Source organism: Mytilus galloprovincialis, chromosome 2, assembly GCF_965363235.1.
Source record: "Mytilus galloprovincialis chromosome 2, xbMytGall1.hap1.1, whole genome shotgun sequence".
NCBI lineage: Eukaryota > Metazoa > Mollusca > Bivalvia > Mytilida > Mytilidae > Mytilus > Mytilus galloprovincialis.
Genome location: NC_134839.1, coordinates 89521979 through 89544513, shown reverse-complemented (window position 1 = coordinate 89544513; position 22535 = coordinate 89521979). Strand labels below are relative to the sequence as shown.

At 31.9% G+C, this 22535-nt stretch overlaps 1 protein-coding gene across 7 annotated transcripts in view; it reads right to left on the bottom strand.

The window, feature by feature from the left end:
- The window catches only part of LOC143064796 (RNA-binding motif, single-stranded-interacting protein 3-like), a 144922-nt gene that overhangs the window by 87513 nt on the left and 34874 nt on the right, over positions 1–22535 (bottom strand). For 2 of the 7 annotated variants that reach the window (XM_076237903.1, XM_076237908.1), the window contains exon 1: positions 19628–19741. The exons of 4 other annotated variants lie outside the window; for them this stretch is intronic. In XM_076237903.1, coding sequence (XP_076094018.1) covers positions 19628–19726 — 99 coding nt within the window. In that variant the 5' untranslated portion in view covers positions 19727–19741. Of the gene's footprint in view, positions 1–2006; positions 2069–19627; positions 19742–22535 lie in introns of those variants that run through there. One more of the 7 variants, XM_076237911.1, reaches the window with a different exon arrangement.

Sequence of the window (22535 nt, the reverse complement as noted above, 5' to 3'; positions counted from 1 at the left end):
CCTTGACCTCAAAGCATAATGATATATGTACCATACATTGTTTCGACCTGTCAACAAAACAGTAGTCAACAAACTGCTTCAACATGTAATTGCCACCTGAACTTGACCCTTAAGCAAACACCAGATTTCTGCCCTATAGTGTGCCTGAAAACTCTCAAGTTGATGCCCCTATTATATACAAATGTATATATATAATATAAAAAGTAACCTGCTTTGAAGTTAGTCAGGATGAGATAGAAAAATAATTTATAAGACTTCAAAAATAATAGGGCAGTCTTAGAGTTCATTCCCCTTAAACCTGTGTATATGACTTTTTATGCTTTCCTAAAGTTGTCATGTGTTTTACACAGAGGTATTACAACTATTATTTCTTCTGTTGACCTTCAGATTTGTATCATCATCTTATATAGACTATATTTAGCTTGAGTATAAACTTCACAGAAATCTGTTATCAACTACACAAAGCTTAAACAGATTTGGTGAATTTATCAATCCATATTTTTTTAAGTAAGTAAGTTTCTCAAGAACTATAAATTTAATTAATATGTGTAACATCTTATTTAAAGAAATTTCCTAGGGTTACATGTATAACATCTTCAAACAATTGTCTCACAAAAGCAGTCATCTTGCATTTTTAATCAGCTCTAAAAGTTAAATATTGAACGATGGACCACTATATTCTAAGCTTCATGTATATACCTCTACTGATAATCTAGTCTCTGAACTCATATATATTATATATAAGAAGTTCCTCATAGAAAACCCTTATACAGAACTGATTGAAATTGGGCCCATTCATGATAAATTTCAATCAGATCTGTACAATGATATCCTAGAAGATCTACATATAAATAATATATGATACATTGTTCAACTGATTTTGTAGCAATAAGCACATTTTTAATCTATTGTAATCATTAAATGGATTATTGCATTTGAATGGGACATATAGTTGGAACCCCCTTTCTCCTGAGTTCGGAACACCCTTTTAAAAATGGCTGGATCCGTCCTGACTGTTTCAACTTAAATGCAATATCAAATAAATGAAGCAGTTTTAAATACGACACTGTTTAAATATCATTTTCTTCATTCTCAGAATTTCAGATCTGTTCAAAACTAGAACCTTGATATACAACGGTGGCTCAGTTATAGTTTCTTAAAAAAAATTGTCTATTACTTTTCTGCTAATTAGAATCTATTTATCACTGGCTGTCATTTTGAATTATAATTACATTTTGTAATGGATAATATGCCAGTGATAGTGCCACCTATGGAGTAAATAAAGTCCAACATTCAACTTTGTCATGTTTCCCTTTTTTGAATTTGTATTAAAGTTTAGTACTTTTTATTATTACTGGAATAATGTTATACCAGATATCTGGTCTAAAACCTATACTGCATTATACTGCTACCTGATAAAATAATATAGGCATGTCTGACATTGAAAAAAAGTTGGTTATCTGTGTGATATCAGTGTGTGATAACCTCCATGTCATATCAGTCCCTTATGACTATCTAGAAGTCAGTTATGTAAATATTAATAAGGGGTTAACAAACCTCATTTTTCTAAATTTCATGTCAAAGGCTTATACTATATATTGTTCTTTTAAAAATTTGCCTTAAAGAGTTTATACCATCAATATGTGTTGAGACCAAAAGATAAAATCAGTTCCAGATAGTTTAGTGTATCTTTTTTCTATTTTTTCAACCACTCAAAATTTATTTCTGTCTGAGACTACTACCTGTCTCAGGTTTCAGTAATACATGCAAGTATTTCACATTATTACTAGTTTACTGCTCCAACCTTAAAATGTCTAACAACTAAAAAGTGTCTATTTCTGTAGTAACATGTATATATTTTCTGACACTGACCATAAGACCAATGTGTCACCTAAGGATATATAACTTTAATGTCATTTCCTACATACATTTCAATAAGAAAATGTGGATATAATTTTTGTAAGTTCCTTATTTATATTTACTATTATTAAAAAATGTCATCTTACCATATTTTTCTAAATAAATCCAATTTTCTACTAAAATCTGTGGTCACTTAAATGACTTTATGGCTGTTGTGATGCAACAAGTGTACAAAGATAACACTGACAAGAGGGTTAACTTGGGGTTCTTTATATCTATTTTTTATCTAAAGAGCAATAAATTGCAGTTCTAATCATTTTCACTCATTATCTTCCAAAAATAAATTTAATTCTTTTTTATGTCAAATTAAATCTGCTCAACAGCTAATAACTGTTGAATTAAATATCTCAGATTAATCCCCCATTTTGAGCCTCAAATATGTTTTAATCATGTTTATTTAGTGATGTAATCTTAAGACATGTAAAGCCTTTCATTGTATAGAAACAGTTAAGGTTGTCATCTTAACATTGCTAGGTCACTTTTGATGGTTCATGGTCATTTAAAATTTAGCTATACAAATTCAAAAAGAAATCTTTTGCAATTGAAGATGGTTTTCATTTCTTTTCCAAATGTTCAATAAGTGAATAAAATATCAATCAAATATGAGAATTTTCATCATTTTTTAATATTATAAAAAATGTTGCTTTAAATAAAAGTTTATTATTCAATGAAGAAAAGGAAGTGGAAAGCTGACCACAGGTATTTACAGACTTGTTACGCTGCAATCCCTATACCAGAGACATAATAATACAGTATTATATGTCTCTGCTAGTACAAAGATATTCATTCTTCCCACATTTTCCCTGATAAATTTACCATTGAATTTAAATTGCACTAGTAACAAGTAATATCAAATGAACATTAATAAAATAATGGAAATATTGTATCATTCTCCACAGAGATAATCTTATAGAACAGAAATTCTTTGTCTTTGGAGAATTTAACTGTGAAGCTAAATGTGTTCTGTTATTTTTCTTATGCATATAAATTGTCATAATTTTGTTGTAAACTTAATTTACAACATATGACCTTTGATAATCTACCAGCACACTGCTACAACCATTAAATTACATATAATAACTTTTTGAACATTTAAACATTGAATGGTACAAGCTGATAACGGTTAGGTCTGACCCTAATACTTCACAGAATTGAGTAAAGTCTCTGCTATCAGTTACAGAGGTATTGGTTGTGATAATTCAGCCTTATTTAGAAGGTTCTTAGAGTCAGATTGACAATGAGATACAATGAACAATAGTCAATGATTTTGAACAAATATCTTTTTAAAGATAAAACCTTGTTATGCACAAGATCAATTTATTGTAAATATCGATCAATGCTCCTCCTAACTTTTAGTTCTATGGTGAAGTTATATTGTTGTGGTTCACACACAATTCAAAGACATATTGCTATACAATTGTTGAACATTTCAACATTTAATTTTCATAGTTTTGAAAGTCATTTTTACTGTTCAATTTTTGATAACAGACTGCTAAATTGCCAGCAAACCTTCATTTGAATGATATTTGCCAATCTTGACCCCAAACCAGAATTATTTTTGTAGGGTTCAGCAATGGACATGCCAAAATCAATCTTAGTATCGCTCTTAAAGGTCTATAAACTCAAAAACAATACAACCTAAATTCATTAAAATCATAAATCATCTTCATTTAGTCACAGGAACAAGAATGTGTCCAAAGTACACGGATGCCCCACTTGCACTATCCTTTTCTATGTTCCATGGACTGTAAAAATTGGGTAATAATCTAATTTGGCATTAAAATTAGAAAGATTATACTATAGGGAACATATGTACTAAGTTTCAAGTTGATTGGACTTCAATTTCATCAAAAACTACCTTGACCAAAAACTTTAACCTGAAACTCCCACTTTCATTTTCTATGTTTAGTGAACCATGAAATTGGGGTCACAAGTCTAATTTGGCTTTAAAATTAGAAAGATCATATCATAAGCAACAAGTGTACTAAGTTTCAAGTTGATTGGACTTCAGCTTCATCAAAAACTACCTTGACAAAAAACTTTAACCTGAACGGACACACAGACTATCTTAGGTGGGGCATAAGTGGGACATAAAAATATATCAGATTTGAAAAGCTTTCGTTAAAACCTTTTTTTAAGTTATTGCACAGACACTGCTTGGCAGCCGCCAACCCACCAGCCCACCAGCCCAACATTACCAAATTAATAACTGATATTTTCCTTTGATAATCAACTATTAACAAAGTTAAAAAAGCATGACAAGTAGGTCAGTTCTATATATATATATCTCATATTAGTTGAGATACAAACTTTAAAATTAGAATTTAAAATCATTAAATAGAAAGTAAAATTGGTTCACGATTAAGTTAGCCACTGCAAACATTTTATGCATGCTCAATCTATTTAGTTTGCTTCAATCTAATTAAAATCTAAGTTCTACACACCAGCTCCTCATTTTCATTCAGTTGTTTATGTATTGCAAATGGAAGATCTTACAACCAACACCAAAATGAGGAGCAAGCCTGGAGAACCAAATTCTAATTAGATTGAGATTACATATTCCATTTATCTATTAGTTTTAATACTTTATTAAATTGAAATAATCACTTAATAGATAAGTTGAATAAGTAAACCAAAAATAGAATGAGCAAGCATACAGTTATTTATTTAAACTTGCTGATTTCTATTTTATGACAAACTTATAATGTTTATCTAAGTTAATGTTTCCTTTTTACAAATTTAATTATTCTTTTTTCTTGAATTTAAATTTCTTCTTTCTTAACTTCATCATTTAAAAAAAACAACAAGATGAAGTTAAAGATTTTGTTTACACCTACTCATCTTACATGTAAATTATGTGAAGAATGTATATACATGTATTACTATGAGCACATCCTGTGTTCTATACCAAATAATAAAATCACATAGCATGTATAATTACTGAATGGACATATTCATAGATCATAGTTGATCATGTCAACCAGATTGATTTTCTAGTTTGATCCGGTACGGCGAAAGTGAGAAAAGCAATCGAGGTGAGATGACCAATGATAATCTGTTTATCACTATTTCACCTATGTTGATGATGTTAATTTCATTGACAACAGGCATGTGCGCCCTAAGTTTCTTGACAAAATTTTTCATATCACTCTACTGTGCTGAGAAAGGAAATTATCAGCCAGTAAGATCAACGGAAAATTTAGTAAAATAGTGATAAAAGTGATTATGTTTGTATTTAAAGATGGGAAAAGGTCTAATGTGCAACAAATGAGACATCTGTTCTTTACAAAATGTGCATTGTTTGAAACTTCATAGTTAAAACAATACATTAACTGTAAGTTCTTAAAATTGAAATGAATAGGTTTTTTGTTTATGACCAAAGGTTTCCCCGAAATAAAAATTCACATTTATTTGTATGCAGCATTTTTGTGAAATTGAATTTATCTATTTCACATTTGTGCCCAAGGTTCAACATTGCAATAATAAATTGAATTTATCTATTTCACATTTGTGCCCAAGGTTCAACATTGCAATAATAAATTGAATTTATCCATTTCAAATTTGTGCCCAAGGTTCAACATTGCAATAATAAATTGAACTTATCTATTTCACATTTGTGCCCAAGGTTCAACATTGCAATAATAAATTGAATTTATCCATTTCACATTTGTGCCCAAGGTCCAACATTGCAATAATAAATGTATGCAAAAATTTATGAATTTACAGTACTATATAACTTTCTGAACATTTCTATAATTTACCCTACTCTATAACAATGCCTGCTTTATCTTTAGAAATGACTCCATTGACATTTGCCTGTGCTAGACTTTCCTAGAGAGTGAATCAGAAATGGATACTCAGCACAATCTATAGCATAATATTTTATACATGTTGACTTAACTTCCTGAAATGTCACGAAAATTTAGATGCAACATGAAAAAACAAATGAAATAAGAAAACTCAATTAAGATAATTAATATTTCTTAGTAAAAGTCAATTTTCACTTTCATACCATAGTAAATCTTTGCACTACCAAGTTAATTTGTATCTAGATCAATAGCAAGAAAGATTTTGTGTCAACTGTAGTCAAATTTAGATGTCGGTCTTTCCAGTTTCTCATTACCAACAGACAGTTCCAACATTATTTACATCTTAAGCAATTTAAGTTCATGGTGAGCCTAATGCTATCTCAGTTCTACATATTTCCAGAGTTTTATGTCTTTTTCTCCTGACCATTTGAAACAAGATGGCAACAAATTGTAACTAAAATTACCCAACTACTAGGATCCTGACTTCCAATGAGGGTCTGACATGTGAATTTTCAAAAATGACCACTCTCTCAGACTATAGTTAGTTGATTCTGTGCCTGAGCTGATTATTTAATTTTTTTCTGTTTCTCTCTTCTATATACATATACTCATTGGACAAAAGTGAGTTCCCACTTAAAAAAATCATTTCAACTAAAATCAATATTTTTCAAAAAAATATTACCAAGTAGGCCACACTGATATATTTGCAGACTATCTTGCTTATCCTTATTGCTGTTTATAATTTTTCCATATCTACTGCTGTTTGGGTGATGAGTGAATGGATAATCTGACAGCAGATCATAAGATACAAACATCTTATGTTTTTTTTGCCATGTTGGTTGACAAGTGGGATCATTGAACACATTTTTTATGATGATAATAGCCATGCTTGGTTTCAATTGGCCATGCAGGTTTTGAGAATATTTTTGTAAAAGTTAACAGGTGGTTGTTGGTTCATGCCTTTCAGATTTGTTTTGTTAGTAATAAGGCTGCTATTTCTCAATTGAATTGTTTCTTATTTTTCATGTTGTGCCTTTTATAGCTGTCAATATATTATGTTTTTTTCTCATTATTGAAGGTTGTACATTTGCCTACAGTTGCTTACATCACTTGGTGGATAGTTAGTTGTCTCATTGGCAATCATACCATATCTCCTTATTTATCTAATGGCAACAACTGACAACAAGGACAGAAAACAGACTACAAGAGATGAGATTAGCTTACAAGCTTTGGTTCAGGTTAGCTATATTAGCTTTCTAAGCTTTGGTTCAAGTGAGCTCAATTAGCTTATTAGCTTTGGTTTGGGTGAGCTAGATTAGCTTAATAAGCTTTGGTTCAGGGGAGCTAGTTAGATAAGATTACTAAGCTTGGGTTCAGGTGAGCTAGATTAGTTTACTAAGCTGTGGTTCAAGTGAGCTAGATTAGCTTACTACTTTTGGTTTAGGTGAGCTATATGAGCTTACTAACTTTGGTTCAGGTGAGCTAGATTAGCTTACTAGCTTTGGTTCAGGTGAGCTAGATCAGTTTACTAGCTTTGGTTCAGGTTAGCTAGATTAGCTTACTAAGCTTTGGTTCAAGTGAGCTCGATTAGCTTACTAGCTTTGGATCGGGTGAGCTAGATTAGCTTAATAAGCTTTGGTTCAGGAGAGCTAGCTAGATAAGCTTACTAAGCTGTGGTTCAGGTGAGCTAGATTATCTTACTAAGCTGTGGTTCAAGTGAGCTAGATTAGTTTACTACTTTTGGTTTAGGTGAGCTATATTAGCTTACTAACTTTGGTTCAGGTGAGCTAGATTAGATTACTAGCTTTGGTTCAGGTGAGCAAGATTAACTTACTAACTTTGGTTCAGGTGAGTTAGTTTTTAATGATTTCAAATACAACTGTTATTTCTTATAAAAAGTGTCTCTCTCAAAAAGTTTGAAAACTTATGTCAATACCTATTTCATATTTACAAATATAAACCGAGTTGAAAGGCAAAAAAAAAATTAAGTACTTGTTCAGATAATGTGGAAAAAAATATAACACATCAAATGTCAACTGAGAGTTTGAAAAAGATTGTGAGGCAATAAGTTATCTTACTAGCTATCTATATTTCAGTAATTGTAAAACATTTTTTTCAGACTTTCTCATGCATTAACATTCAAGTTATTAGCACTCTGTGTAAACATTGAATATTACTGTGAACTTAAGTGACCTTCAGCAGTATTCAAATACTAAACACAGTACTTTTTTATCACAATAAAAACTGAATAATTTCTACAAACTACAATATGCTTTACACTTAGCTGCCTAATGTTGCAGAAAAATAATCTTCAGAAAAGATATTAAATGATTATATTCTTTACATTATATGTTTTCTTATCTGAATAATATCAATGACCAACAAGTAAAAAGGCCTTCAAATCATTAAAAAAATATCATATTTGGTACACATGTTTGTGGAAGTACAGGTCCAACAGATTCATGGACTTAAGATTTATGTACGCCTTAAAATATTTAGCATCATTGTAAAAACTGTTATCATCTATGTGCCATTTAACAAATTCTTTTGTTAAACATGAACGTCCAATTTAATTTTAAATTAGGAAAATTTGTAACATCTTTAATTTTTTATACACCTGAGTGTCACAATCAATGTTCATAAATTGAACAATTTGACACTTAATGTATTCTATGGTGGTAACCTGTTAGGTCTCACACTTTCATGGACTCCATATAAATCACTATACTCACAAATGTAAATTAAGTTAGTTTTAAATAAAATTGATCAAGAAACTGAATTTGACAATGATGTGCTCTAAAATCCTATTTTATTTTTTTTTACATAAATCAAAAGCTGTCTGCCATTTTAACATGCAACATGCATGCAACTTATCAGGACTCGGACAGTGAGAAGATCTGCATCAGTGGATTAGTTCACCTGGAAAAACACTCAATTGTAACCATTCCAAATAATCCATTATCTCCTCACCAATATACCTACCAATCAATTGTTTAATTAACCTGTCTGTTGGTTATTATAGATTTATTAATATCCAGTTACTGATATGATCACAGACATAATTTATCTTGCTCCTCTTCCTACAAAACAACACAGCTCTGGTACCATAATGATAATGGTAGATAAGCTACAGCACATGCTCAAATTATTTATCAATTTTCCATTCCTCACAAATGTTATAAACAGGAAATGGAATAATTCTTGAGAAAATTATCTGGTTTATTATATTAAAGATGATTTTGTGTGTATTCCTGCTGTTAACCGATTACTACTAAATTAAATGGTTCAAAGAAGGTTACTACTTCAATGAAAACTTCTCAGTGCAGACACATTTTGCTGAACCAAAAGACCAACAAACATATTAAATGCTTGTTTCACCTGCAGAGGAGAAGTTGTGACAATTTCTATATCATGTCACCATCCTCAACAATGAGAAATCAGAATATAAAGTTTTTACAACTTGAAATACAGTTTTTTTAATCAAAACAGGTTTTCTGGATTATTCAATTTTAGCAGTCTTTTTTCAATTAAAAGGGTTAACTTGTCCTTTTATGATATTTTTTCCAAAATTTGAAAAACTAGGATGGATATGAACATTCCAATGTGCATAAAAAGAACAGAGTTCCAATGTCCCCTACATTAAACAAATTTTATCTTTCCAAGGGCAATAACTTTTTTTTCTTTGAAACTTTTTGAAGTCTTTGAGAAATAAAATTGAGAATGGAATTGGGGAATATGTCAGAGACAAAGGGCAGATAACAGCCAAAGGCCACCAATAGGTCTTTAACGCAGCAAGGAAATCTTTTCCCCCAGGTGGGCTTCAGCTGGCCTCTAAATAAAAATGTGTATTAGTTCAGTGAAAATGGAAATGTACACTTTAAATCACTCACAATTCATTTTTCTAGAGAATTCACATGTCTAAGGGACAAAACCCCCAAAAAATTGTTCAGTTTTAATTTTTTAACTGATCCCAGACATTGCTGATATAAACCTTCAATATAAATTTTATAAAACCTGCAACACTTTAGGCTTGAAATAGTTCACCAGCACTGACTTTCCATTCTTGTCCAAGACATTGCTGATCTTAATCATTCATATGAATTTGATAAAATCTGGCAAAAAATGCATATATGAAAGCAATGCATATTAGGACAAAATATGTTAATGCATTAAAAATATGAGCCATGACCCAGTGGTACTACTTATATTTTTACCTCTTTATCCTTCAGGGTTTTCTGATATGGATTATGTTATGCCTGTAAAAATGAAGTATGTGACTTTGACCTTGCAGACCCTTAGTCATAACACATTCACTGATGGTGGACAATCAGGCATCCTTTCTATCACTCTAGGTTATTAAAATATTCTTAACCTGACACAACTGCAATGTGCAATGGTAGTACCAAGTAATTCTCATTAACGTTTTTATATGTATTACCTCATAAACAATCCAAAAAGTTCAAAGGTTGAAATTAATAAACAATCATTATTACTAAAATTGAATGGCAAATGAGTTTTAGTATTTCATATACCACTGAACTTTATTACCATTCATTGGGAAACTGGATCTAGCAGTTTTGTCCTTAGTTAACCTTTTAATCTGATCATAGTCCTGAGATGACCACTAGCCAACAGCCAAATGAATGACAGATTTATAAGTTTCCATGTCAAATTATTTCTCTCTCTGCAGATTATAATAGTCTCAATTACTAATTAAAATGGGGCTCATGATGGATCAACTATATCATGTGTAAGAAATAAAATAAGTTTAACATATGAACAGGAATAATTTCATTGTTATAAAGTTATTTTAGTTTTGTTTTATTGTTGTTGGGATCTCCCTCACATTAACCCCAAATCTCAATTCAGTTTTTAATATTACGAAACATCCTTTTTTGTTACTCATTGACATACATCAAATCCTATATAAAAGTAGTTATAACACGAATGTGTGATTGTCTGTATCAAAACTAGAGCTTCCATTATCACTTTTCCTGAGTGTCAAACAATCAAAAGTAAAAAACTGATTGGAATATTTTATAACTCGTCTAAACATCAACCCAACAATGTTAGATCTGTAAATTTGCTTTCGCAAATTTTTTTGTTCTAATAAGAAGAATTTGTCCAAGGATATGAATTTCCAAGCAAATAGTCAAAAATAACATAAGGACCTGAGAGCTACGGTGCCGTAGCTAGAATGCCCCCTGATCAAGTTACGCAATTTTCAAAGATAAAAAGGGGAATAACTCTAGAACAGTAAATGATTTACTGCCTTAATTTAAACTCTATCTGCATGTTGTTGTGGTACTAAGCATTGTATAAAATAAATAAAGTTTGGATGAGATTCCAATTTATAAAGGGGCATAACGCTAGAATGGTAAGTGACTTTCAGTCCAAATTCAAATTGCAAGTTTTAGTTTGTGAATGAGTTTCAATTAATTTTGGATCGAAAAAATCTATGTTAGAGTGCCAAAATGAAAATGGAATGGATGGAAGGAAGGATGTTCAAGGGTTATAAATATTTGAGATCAGTTCTGCTACTATATGGGACATTTTTACCTTCCAATGGAATGTTATGAAGAATTCTGAAGCTGTCTTGGTATAACTAAGTCATCATGAAGTCTAAAAGGGTATTGGAAAATACAAGGTGTAAAAATAAGGGTGGGTTATGGTATTTTATAAAAGCACATCATTCAAACATTTTTGAACATATGTATTAAGAGTGTTTAAACTCTATCTCTGAGATAAATGTTCAAAATGTTACAAAAATTCATGGTTGTAATGAAGACTCAGTCAGAATCAAGAGTAATCCACTTGTTGCTTATCTTAATTCGATCAACAACTCTTTTCACAAATATCTTACAAGTAAAAGAACTTGTAAGTCAATTGAGCCTTTTAGTATGACTTCAAATCAAATTTAATCACATTTACATAAGGCAGAGGCATAAGCATAATTCCTAATGCTCTCTATTCTAAATTCATCAATTTCAAACATTCACAACTCTTTTGTCTAAAGTTCAAATAAAATTACCATCACTGATGTCAAGGCAACATCTTAACTTGTATTATGCAAAAAAAAACATACATGTACCTTTAATTGCATATAAAACGGTACTTGCTTTCTACGTTTGATGGGATGGTGCTTTAAAACACAAAGAAAATCAAGTAGAAGGAAAATTCTGTGGTACATTTATACATTTATTCTGTCTTAGGACAAAAAGGAGGAAAGAAAAAACAACCTATTGTATGTCTACTGTCTTAAGTGCAAATGTATGAGTTTCCGTTTATATCTACAACCTACAATATAATACTTGAGATATACACTTTTAAACCTCAAATTCAAATTAACTCAAATGTCATGTTGACCTATTTGTAAAATTAGACGCAAGTCACACAACTTTATAACCAGACAAGCAATGCATGCAGAATCAAATGATCCACTATTCTCTGAGACTATTCTAAGTTTCTTAGATACTGTGCAATCCTAACCAATGTCAAGGGATCATATAAAGTTAGAGAGAATTAATTACCAACTAAATATTTTCTACTCTCAAAAAGCAAAAGTAAGTTTAGATTATTCTAGATCTCTTAATACCTAAAAAATCTAACTGTAATCTAGAAAGCAAATTCATTGTCCAACTTAAAATCTCTGAGATAAAAATTTCGAACCTCAACATGAAAGTAACTCAAGTGTTTTTTATCCAGCCTTCGACTATTGTACTATACAAATACAGGTGTACAAAAACCCAAAGCGATTTACATGTAACACATATATAAAGTCTCCTGAAATCCTACTTTTGTTCTTGACCCATCAATTTGAAATTATCATTTTACTACTCAGTTAAATTTGGTGTCATCTTCCCAGTCAGTGTATTTACATAAAGTCTGGAAATTTTAAAGACTACAACATTTAAGCACCAATATCATACTGCAGGAGTCTCCCCACCCTTTATATAGGTTCATATATCATCAATGATTTAAAAGTATAATTCCTAACAATGGCTTGAAAGAGGCCCCCATTTTTAAAATCCTGTATTTGCACCTGAACACTAACAAACAGGACACATTGGATGAGCCTCACTCTTACTTTCAATTTTCAAATGAGTTTAAGGTCATGTCTAACAGTCTTTCCATTAGTCTCTTTTTACTTGCATCCTTTTATTCATTGTTAAGTTCAGACCAGAATTCACTCTTAGTGTAGCATTCATTGTCACAGAAACTTCAGGTCTCAAGCATTTGCAATATTTGAAAAACTGACTTAATCAAATAATAAAGAATACTTAATACAATTCAAATATTTAAAATCATAATACTTTGTGTATAAAGCATAGCAAAGAGTCTAAGTGTATATACGTAATGTGCAAGTCTTTATCTTCACTCAAAAAATATTTAAGTTTTCAATCAATTACAGCATAATTTTGTTTAAATTGTGCTGAAATATTTCATTGTAACCCTCAGATAATCGGTAGATAAGTTTATAAATACATTTCCCATGACAAAAATATCTGTTTAGATCATCTTCCATTCATAAATCTGACAGCTGCTGCTTCTATGCTGATATATTTTATCAATGTTCATTTACCCTCAGTAGTGCACCTATATCATTCCATCAAAGAATAACAGAACCTGTAGATATTATAGTAACAGATCTTTTGATTATTTTGATTGCATATTCTCATATCTATTTTATTTAACACTGCAAAAAATGGAAGAAGGTATCATTGTTATGGTGAGCTGTTTGCCTGCTGTCAAAGTTTCTAAAGTTGACAATTAATGTTGCGTGCCACAAAACAAAGACTAGCTTGATATATATATATATATAGGAGTTTGGCATCCAACAATCACTCAGATAAAAGCTGAGTATTTGTCAAAATCATGTTTAAGCATACTAAAAATATTGTTGTTTACTGTTTAGTGCTTTACTATATTATGCAATTTATTTTGTCCATCACAATAATAAGAATTTAAGTTTAAAGACCAATATTGTGCCAACATATGCTTTAAACCACATCATTTATTTTCTTGTCATCATGCTGTGGTCATATTATGCTTTTACAATCAATAGTCCAATTTAATTGGTAACCCTTTTTTAATTAAGTAAGCAACTTTAGCATAATTACATAATTACATCAATACTATATTTCAACAGTCAGTAAAGCATGAATTCAGCTCTATATTTACACCAAGACCTTGATAATAAATTAGGAGTATTAGGAAGTCATTGACAGGTATCTTTAGCAATACAGTCATCAGACAAAAAACAACAGTTTAAGCAAGTTTTAGTAATTAAACCCTTTACACATTTACAAAACAAGTTAATTATCTATAGCCTATTTACTATACAGATAGGGACAGTGATATAAGTAGGCCTTGTTACAATTTGTTTAAAACAGGTTAATTAAAGATCAACTCCCTAAGGTATCTACTGATCCGTAATGTATACAATTTCAAGCTTTATAAAGACAGAAATATTATCTTTGATCTTAAATTACATTTCAATTCTATTTCTTTAATGAAATAATTTATGCCAAGTCAGAGACAGAAACAACACTTAAACTATCCTGCCTAGTCTTCCTTGTAGTAGTACAGAAAGGCTTTTCTTTTGGGTGCATGTTCAGGTGGCTTTTTTACTGATTTATGTAATTTTTAACTATAATCACAATGATCCTGTGTCAGACTGTATTCTTTAAAGATCTTTAAAATTTTGAACATCCTAGACTAAAATGTTAGTCTTGTATTATTTTAATTTTAGTTTCTTGTGTACAATTTGGAAATTAGTATGGCGTTCATTATCACTGAACTAGTATATATTTGTTTAGGGGCCAGCTGAAGGACGCCTCCGGGTGCGGGAATTTCTCGCTACATTGAAGACCTGTTGGTGACCTTCTGCTGTTGTTTTTTTCTATGGTCGGGTTGTTGTCTCTTTGGCACATTCCCCATTTCCATTCTCAATTTTAAAATAAAATTCACTAAATATTTTTTAATACCACATAACCACATGATGATTGTGGTCTAGTTTGGTTAAATATGACTCCTTAGGTTCAAAGGAGACAATGTTTGTGTCCGGCGAGCTAAAAAGACTTGATAAAACAGCCTTGCATATGGTTAATAGTGATACAATACAAAGTTCATTATTATAGTCTAGAACAGTGCCACTATTACCTATATATCTGTGATACAACTTTTCACTCAGTTTGTGTTAGGAAATACAGCTGTAGTTCAATAGAGGTACCTCACCAGTATATGACAATTATACATAAGCAAAGCTTTTTAATAAAACTATTACGTAATATTTTATCAAGTACATTAACAATTCCTAATGCTTTGTGGTCTTTCATATTTCTAAGTAGTTGTAAGACCATTCTTGTTAAATGTGCTTAAGTAGGTGTTCAAAACCCTTACTAGGCAATTATTTAAGTATCTGTACCAGGCTACTTAATTTGATGTGAGATATTTGTGGAAACCCCATCACGTTCTATGATTTCCTCTCCCAATAAAACTCACTGCCATGAAATTGTTCAATTGCAAAGCAAGTGGCCTTGAACTCCATTAAATAGACATTAGCTTTCATTACTTTCATTACCCATAAAGGGTTTTGATCCGAAATGTTTCATATTTTTAAGATTCAAATTTTCAGAATTTTCTATAAACAAATACATGTACTGTTGGTATCTTATGGTATTTAACTACCACATAGTTGATATTCCTTCCAGTGAGCATTCACTGCCACACAGTGAAGCAGCATAACAAAGTATTTGGGCTAGTAATTGTAATAAAATGGTATTTAACTAAAACAGGGTTGGTGCTGGTGGACCTTGGCACACAGTGGAGCAGTATTACATTGGTGTGGGGTTAGAAATGGATTCAGTATGGTATAAAGCTACCACAGGGTTAAACTTGTGGAACTGGGTACACAGTGGAGCAGCATAACATTGGTGTGGGGTTGGGAATCATTGTTGTATGGTATTTAACTACTACAGGGTTGCTGCTTGTGGACCTCCGCACACAGTGGAGCAGTATTACATTGGTGTGGGGTTAGAAATCGGTACAGCATGGTATATAACTACAATAGCATTGGTGCTTGTGAACTTGTGTGCAAAGTTGTACCAGCATAACAATGCTGTGGGGTTAGGAAGTGGTATAATATGGTATTTAACTACCACAGGGTTGGTGCTGGTGTAGCAGCATAACATTGGTCTGGGGGTTGAAATTGGTATACTGTTGATTGATTATTTTTTGTTGGATACCAATTTTTGATGATTTCATGGTTACCCATGAGTCACAAATTCCGAAGAACAGCTAATTACAATTTTTTTTAAAGAATATATTTTCTATTCTAACAAAACTATGAAATCAAATATCCACGAAAATGGAAGTTTTCCTCAATCCACAGACATTGGTAACCACTAAAAATAAATACAAGAGTGCACACGCTGAAATGTCTCGCCTTCTATACTAATCATTGATATTATGTTGATAGTCCTAAGTATAAAGCCAAGCTTTATAACAAGTGTCACATAAACTCAACATTAACCAAGATAACTAAACAAAGACCAATGAACCTTGAAAATGAGGTCAAGGTCAGATGAACCATGCCAGGCAGACATGTACAGCTAACAATGCTTCTATACAACATATATAGTTGACCTATTACTTATAGTTTAAGAAAAATAGACCAAAACACAAAAAACTTAACACTGTGCAATGAACCGTGAAAATGATGTCACGGTCAAATAAAACCTGCGCAACTGACATAAAGATCATAAAATATTTCCATACACCAAAAATAGCTGACCTATGGCATATAGTATTAGATAAAAAGACCAAAACTCAAAAACTTAACTTTGACACTGAACCATGAAAATGAAGTCAAGGTCACATGACATCTGCCTGTTAGACATATACACCTTACAATCATTCCATACAACAAATATAGTAGACTTATTGCATATAGTATGAGAAAAATAGACCAAAACACAAAAAGCTTAACACTGTGCAATGAACCGTGAAAATGAGGTCACGGTCAAATAAAACCTGCGCAACTGACATAAAGATCATAAAATATTTCCATACACCAAAAATAGCTGACCTATGGCATATAGTATTAGATAAAAAGACCAAAACTCAAAAACTTAACTTTGACACTGAACCATGAAAATGAGGTCAAGGTCACATGACATCTGCCTGTTAGACATATACACCTTACAATCATTCCATACAACAAATATAGTAGACCTATTGCATATAGTATGAGAAAAATAGACCAAAACACAAAAAGCTTAACACTGTGCAATGAACCGTGAAAATGAGGTCACGGTCAAATAAAACCTGCGCAACTGACATAAAGATCATAAAATATTTCCATACACCAAAAATAGCTGACCTATGGCATATAGTATTAGATAAAAAGACCAAAACTCAAAAACTTAACTTTGACACTGAACCATGAAAATGAGGTCAAGGTCACATGACATCTGCCTGTTAGACATATACACCTTACAATCATTCCATACAACAAATATAGTAGACCTATTGCATATAGTATGAGAAAAATAGACCAAAACACAAAAAACTTAACACTGTGCAATGAACCGTGAAAATAAGGTCACGGTCAAATAAAACCTGCGCAACTGACATAAAGATCATAAAATATTTCCATACACCAAAAATAGCTGACCTATGGCATATAGTATTAGATAAAAAGACCAAAACTCAAAAACTTAACTTTGACCACTGAACCATGAAAATGAGGTCAAGGTCACATGACATCTGCCTGTTAGACATATACACCTTACAATCATTCCATACAACAAATATAGTAGACCTATTGCATATAGTATGAGAAAAATAGTCCAAAACACAAAAAACTTAACACTGTGCAATGAACAGTGAAAATGAGGTCATAGTCAAATAAAACCTGCGCAACTGACATAAAGATCATAAAATATTTCCATACACCAAAAATAGCTGACCTATGGCATATAGTATTAGATAAAAAGACCAAAACTCAAAAACTTAACTTTGACCACTGAACCATGAAAATGAGGTCAAGGTCACATGACATCTGCCTGTTAGACATATACACCTTACAATCATTCCATACAACAAATATAGTAGACCTATTGCATATAGTATGAGAAAAACAGACCAAAACACAAAAATTTAACTATAACCACTGAACCATGAAAATGAGGTCAAGGTCAGATGACACCTGCCAGTTGGACATGTACACCTTACAGTCCTTCCATACACCGAATATACTAGCCCTATTGCTTATAGTATCTGAGATATGGACTTGACCACCAAAACTTAACCTTGTTCACTGATCCATGAAATGAGGTCCAGGTCAAGTGAAAACTGTCTGACAGACATGAGGACCTTGCAAGGTACGCACATATCAAATATAGTTATCCTATAACTTATAATAAGAGAGAATTCAACATTACAAAAAAATTGAACTTTTTTTTCAAGTGGTCACTGAACCATGAAAATAAGTAATAAGTTAGCTAACGCCGCCGCCGCCATAGCCGTCGCTGGATCACTATCCCTATGTCGAGCTTTCTGCAACAAAAGTTGCAGGCTCGACAAAAACCACAGTAGAATGGTATTGAACTAACACAGGGTTGGTTTTGGTGGACCTGGGCACAAGGTCTTATCAGCATAATAATATTGAGAAGTTAGAAAGTAGTATATTAACTACCACACAGTTGGTGCTTGTGGACCTGACCAATCAGCAGAGCAGCATAACAATGATGTGAGGTTTGTAATTTGTATCTTATGGTATTGAACTACCACAGGGTTGCTTACCCTGTCAGTGTCAGGCAGCACTCAGCGGAGCAGCATACATATGTTGTAAGGTTATAAATTAGTATTTTATGTTACTTAACTACCACAGGGTTTGTGTCCGTGCAGGTTGCCCTTGACACTCAAAAGAGTAGCATAACAATGTTGTATAAGATTAGAAATTGGTATCTTATGGTATTTAACTACCACAGGGTTGGTGTCCCTGTAAGTGGCTGGTGGCACTCTGCAGAGCAGCATAACAATGTTGTAGGGTTAGATATTGGTATCCTATATTATTCAACTACCACAGGGTTGGTGTCCCTGTCAGTGGCTGGTGGCACTCAGCAGAGTAGCATAACAATGTTGTAGGGTTAGATATTGGTATTCTATATTATTTAACTACCACAGGGTTGGTGTCCCTGTTAGTGGCTGGTGGTACTCAGCAGAGCAGCATAACAATGTTGTAGGGTTAGATATTGGTATCCTATGGTATTTAACTACCACAGGGTTGGTGTCCCTGTCAGTGGCCCTTGACACTAAGCACCACAACACAACAAAATTAAAAAGTTCTTTTATATTTTTTTAAGATATATTATATACCATATTTTTTTTACAATAAATACCATTCAACAATGATACCTTGTAAGATGTCTACTTAAAATAGTAATAAAAAGAATGTAGGTTTCCAAAAGATTCATAGAAGTTTTTATTTTAATGTCAATTTCCAAATATGCCATAATATCTTTTCCTAAATGATTTTTCACTTGTGGTATTAAGTCATTTGTTCTGCATTGTATTTTCATGTTAAAAAAATACTCAATAAACTATCTCATAGGTAATATGGGAAGACATGCATCAATAAATTTAGGTACAATACCTGTCATAATTAAAATTCTATAAATGAAAATAAGATCTATTGTGTTTTTCTTTTTAATGGTAGAATTTCATTTGACACGGAGATTTAATTACTGAATCCAAACTTGGATACTTGAATCCCAATGACACGATGTAAATATCTGGGGGTATACATACACATACAATAATTAAACTCAATTCATACTCCATTTAAGCCATAAAATACCCGATTCTAACAATAACAATCTCAATGAACTTACCTGAGATGTCAAAGGTGTGGTTATGGTCTTTTGTGCAAGGTACCGATTATTATTCGAAGCAAGTAGAATTTGGGATAAAGATGAAACAGCTGTTGACATTTTTTTAAATAATTTTACAAATAAAAAGTTTACATATCCCCAGTATTTATCAAAATGTAAATTCCAACAGGTATATCTTTATGTGAGAGATAGGGGTGTCCTGATAAAACAATATTGATTCTACATAGGTCAACAGACAGAGATGACTTACTTAGATAAAAAAATGTTTTAATAAAAACTAAATGATTTCCTGTCATTAAAGCAGGAGTTCATAAGCTAATTACCTCTTCCTTACTAGTGCACACAAGATGTTACTTTGAAGAGGTGCAGGCTGTTCATTCATGTGCAGACAATTCATTTATTGTGCAGGCTGTTCATTTATTGTGCAGGCTGATCATTTATCAGCTGTAACTTTTATGATGTGTTAGGTTGGGACTTTCTAACATACTTGCTTAATCATTGTTTTTGTGTGTGCTCATAAAGAGGAACACAAAAGAAACTAATACAGAGTGACTGTAATAATAACTTCAAAATTCCAACAGATTACATGACTGTGATCTGTACCAAAGACCGTTTAAGGTATCTATGTCTGGAACTTTCAAACATTTAAAATTTAAGTGTTTTAAAACCTTTGGTCTTAAGAGGGTATTCAAAGTATATTTTGAACATTCACACAACCAATTGGGAATTCTTGGAATCATAGTCTTAATGAAGTATTTGCATTTTAAAAGCAGACAAGCATGCATACATACAATTTTGTCATATCATACCTAGAGTAATTGATCAACGAGTCTGTGTGACTGACCTGGCAATTTCATTTACACAACCAAAAGACTAATGATATGAATATAAGGAGATTTGGTATGATTGCCAATAACATCAATCCACCAAAGTCCAAATAAATTGAATGTCAGCAATTAAAGGCAACACTGAGGCAAGTCTACAAAACACAACATAGAAAACTAGACTGAGCAGCAGGAACCTCATCAAAAATCATGTGCACTTCATATAAACATAATATGTATAAAAGGTTTAACACTTTATTATGAAATATACTGTTAAAAGAGGGTAATGTCTTGTCTTAGTGTAATTTTGATAGAATTTAACAACAGCTGATGTTCAAATGGCAACTCTTTTCCTCACCATATCTGATGTAATGTTAAAAATGCATTTAAATAAAACTACTAGGGTAATTACAAACTTTTAACCTGTAAAGTATTATGCAACAGTTTCAAATTCAATGAACCGTGACTGATTGGGAGGGGCCTAAAAATCCCAATAGAGAAGACATAATCCAATGCTAATACATAATGCATACTAGAAATCGTTGACATACAATTGGTATCCTAATCTTACTGGTACCCTCAAAGTCCTATAGATATTAAATATGGATATGTAACAATGAGAAAGAAAGAAAAGGACTGTCTACTTCATCAATTTGTGGAACAAAAGGACTAAACCAAAACCAAGCACCGAGTCAAAATATCTAGTCTGTATATTAAATGAGGTGTCTCAACACCATTATTCTCTGAAGCCACCAAAAAGAACCTTTTATCTTGCAATATAGATATCTGTTATTCCACAGAATATGAGAATATAAGTTTTTTTTCATCAAAATTGTATGTCCATATTCATATTCATGAGCTAGAATAATAATTCTTTAAATGATAATCTCAAATATCACAATTTTATAGGTATTAAAACAGAAAAAAATCAGTTATGATATGATAATTATTTTGTTTACTGCAAAACTCTTTTTTACAATGTTTAGATATTTTATGAATAGGGGAAACTGAAAATGCAATACCAGTAATTGAACTCCTCCTGTTAAACCAAATGTTCATTTTTAAATGGCCTTCATCAGACATTGGATAGAATACCACATCCAGCATTGAAATCAGATGATAATCAAAGATTTGTTGAACACCAGCCCCTGTTGCACTGTTCAATTGCACTGGTGTACTTAATACAGCACAGTTATAACTTTCCTTCTTTTTTTTAATGCTTTTCCTAAAAACAAGAGAGCACACGCTGAAATGTCTCGCCTTCTATACTAATCATTGATATTATGTTGACAGTCCTAAGTATATAGCTAAGCTTTATTACAACTGTCACATAAACTTAACATTAATCTTGAGATAACTAAACAAAGACCAATGAACCTTGAAAATGAGGTCAAGGTCAGATGAACCATGCCAGGCAGACATGTACAGCTAACAATGCTTCTATACAACATATATAGTTGACCCATTACTTATAGTTTAAGAAAAATAGACCAAAACACAAAAACTTAACACTGTGCAATGAACCGTGAAAATGAGGTCACGGTAAAATAAAACCTGCGCAACTGACATAAAGATCATAAAATATTTCCATACACCAAATATAGTTTACCTATGGCATATAGTATTAGAAAAAAGACCAAAACTCAAAAACTTAACTTTGACCACTGAACCATGAAAATGAAGTCAAGGTCACATGACATCTGCCCGCTAGACATGCACACCTTACAATCATTCCATACAACAAATATAGTAGACCTATTGCATATAGTATGAGAAAAACAGACCAAAACACAAAAATTTAACTATAACCATTGATTCATGAAAATAAGGTCAAGGTCAGATGACACTTGCCAGTTGGACATGTACACCTTACAGTCCTTCCATACACCGAATATACTAGCCCTATTCTTATAGTATCTGAGATATGGACCTGACCACCAAAACTTAACCTTGTTCACTGATCCATGAAATGAGGTCCAGGTCAAGTGAATAAAATTGAGAATGGAAATAAAACTGTCTGACAGACATGAGGACCTTGCAAGGTACGCACATCTCAAATATAGTTATCCTATAACTTATAATAA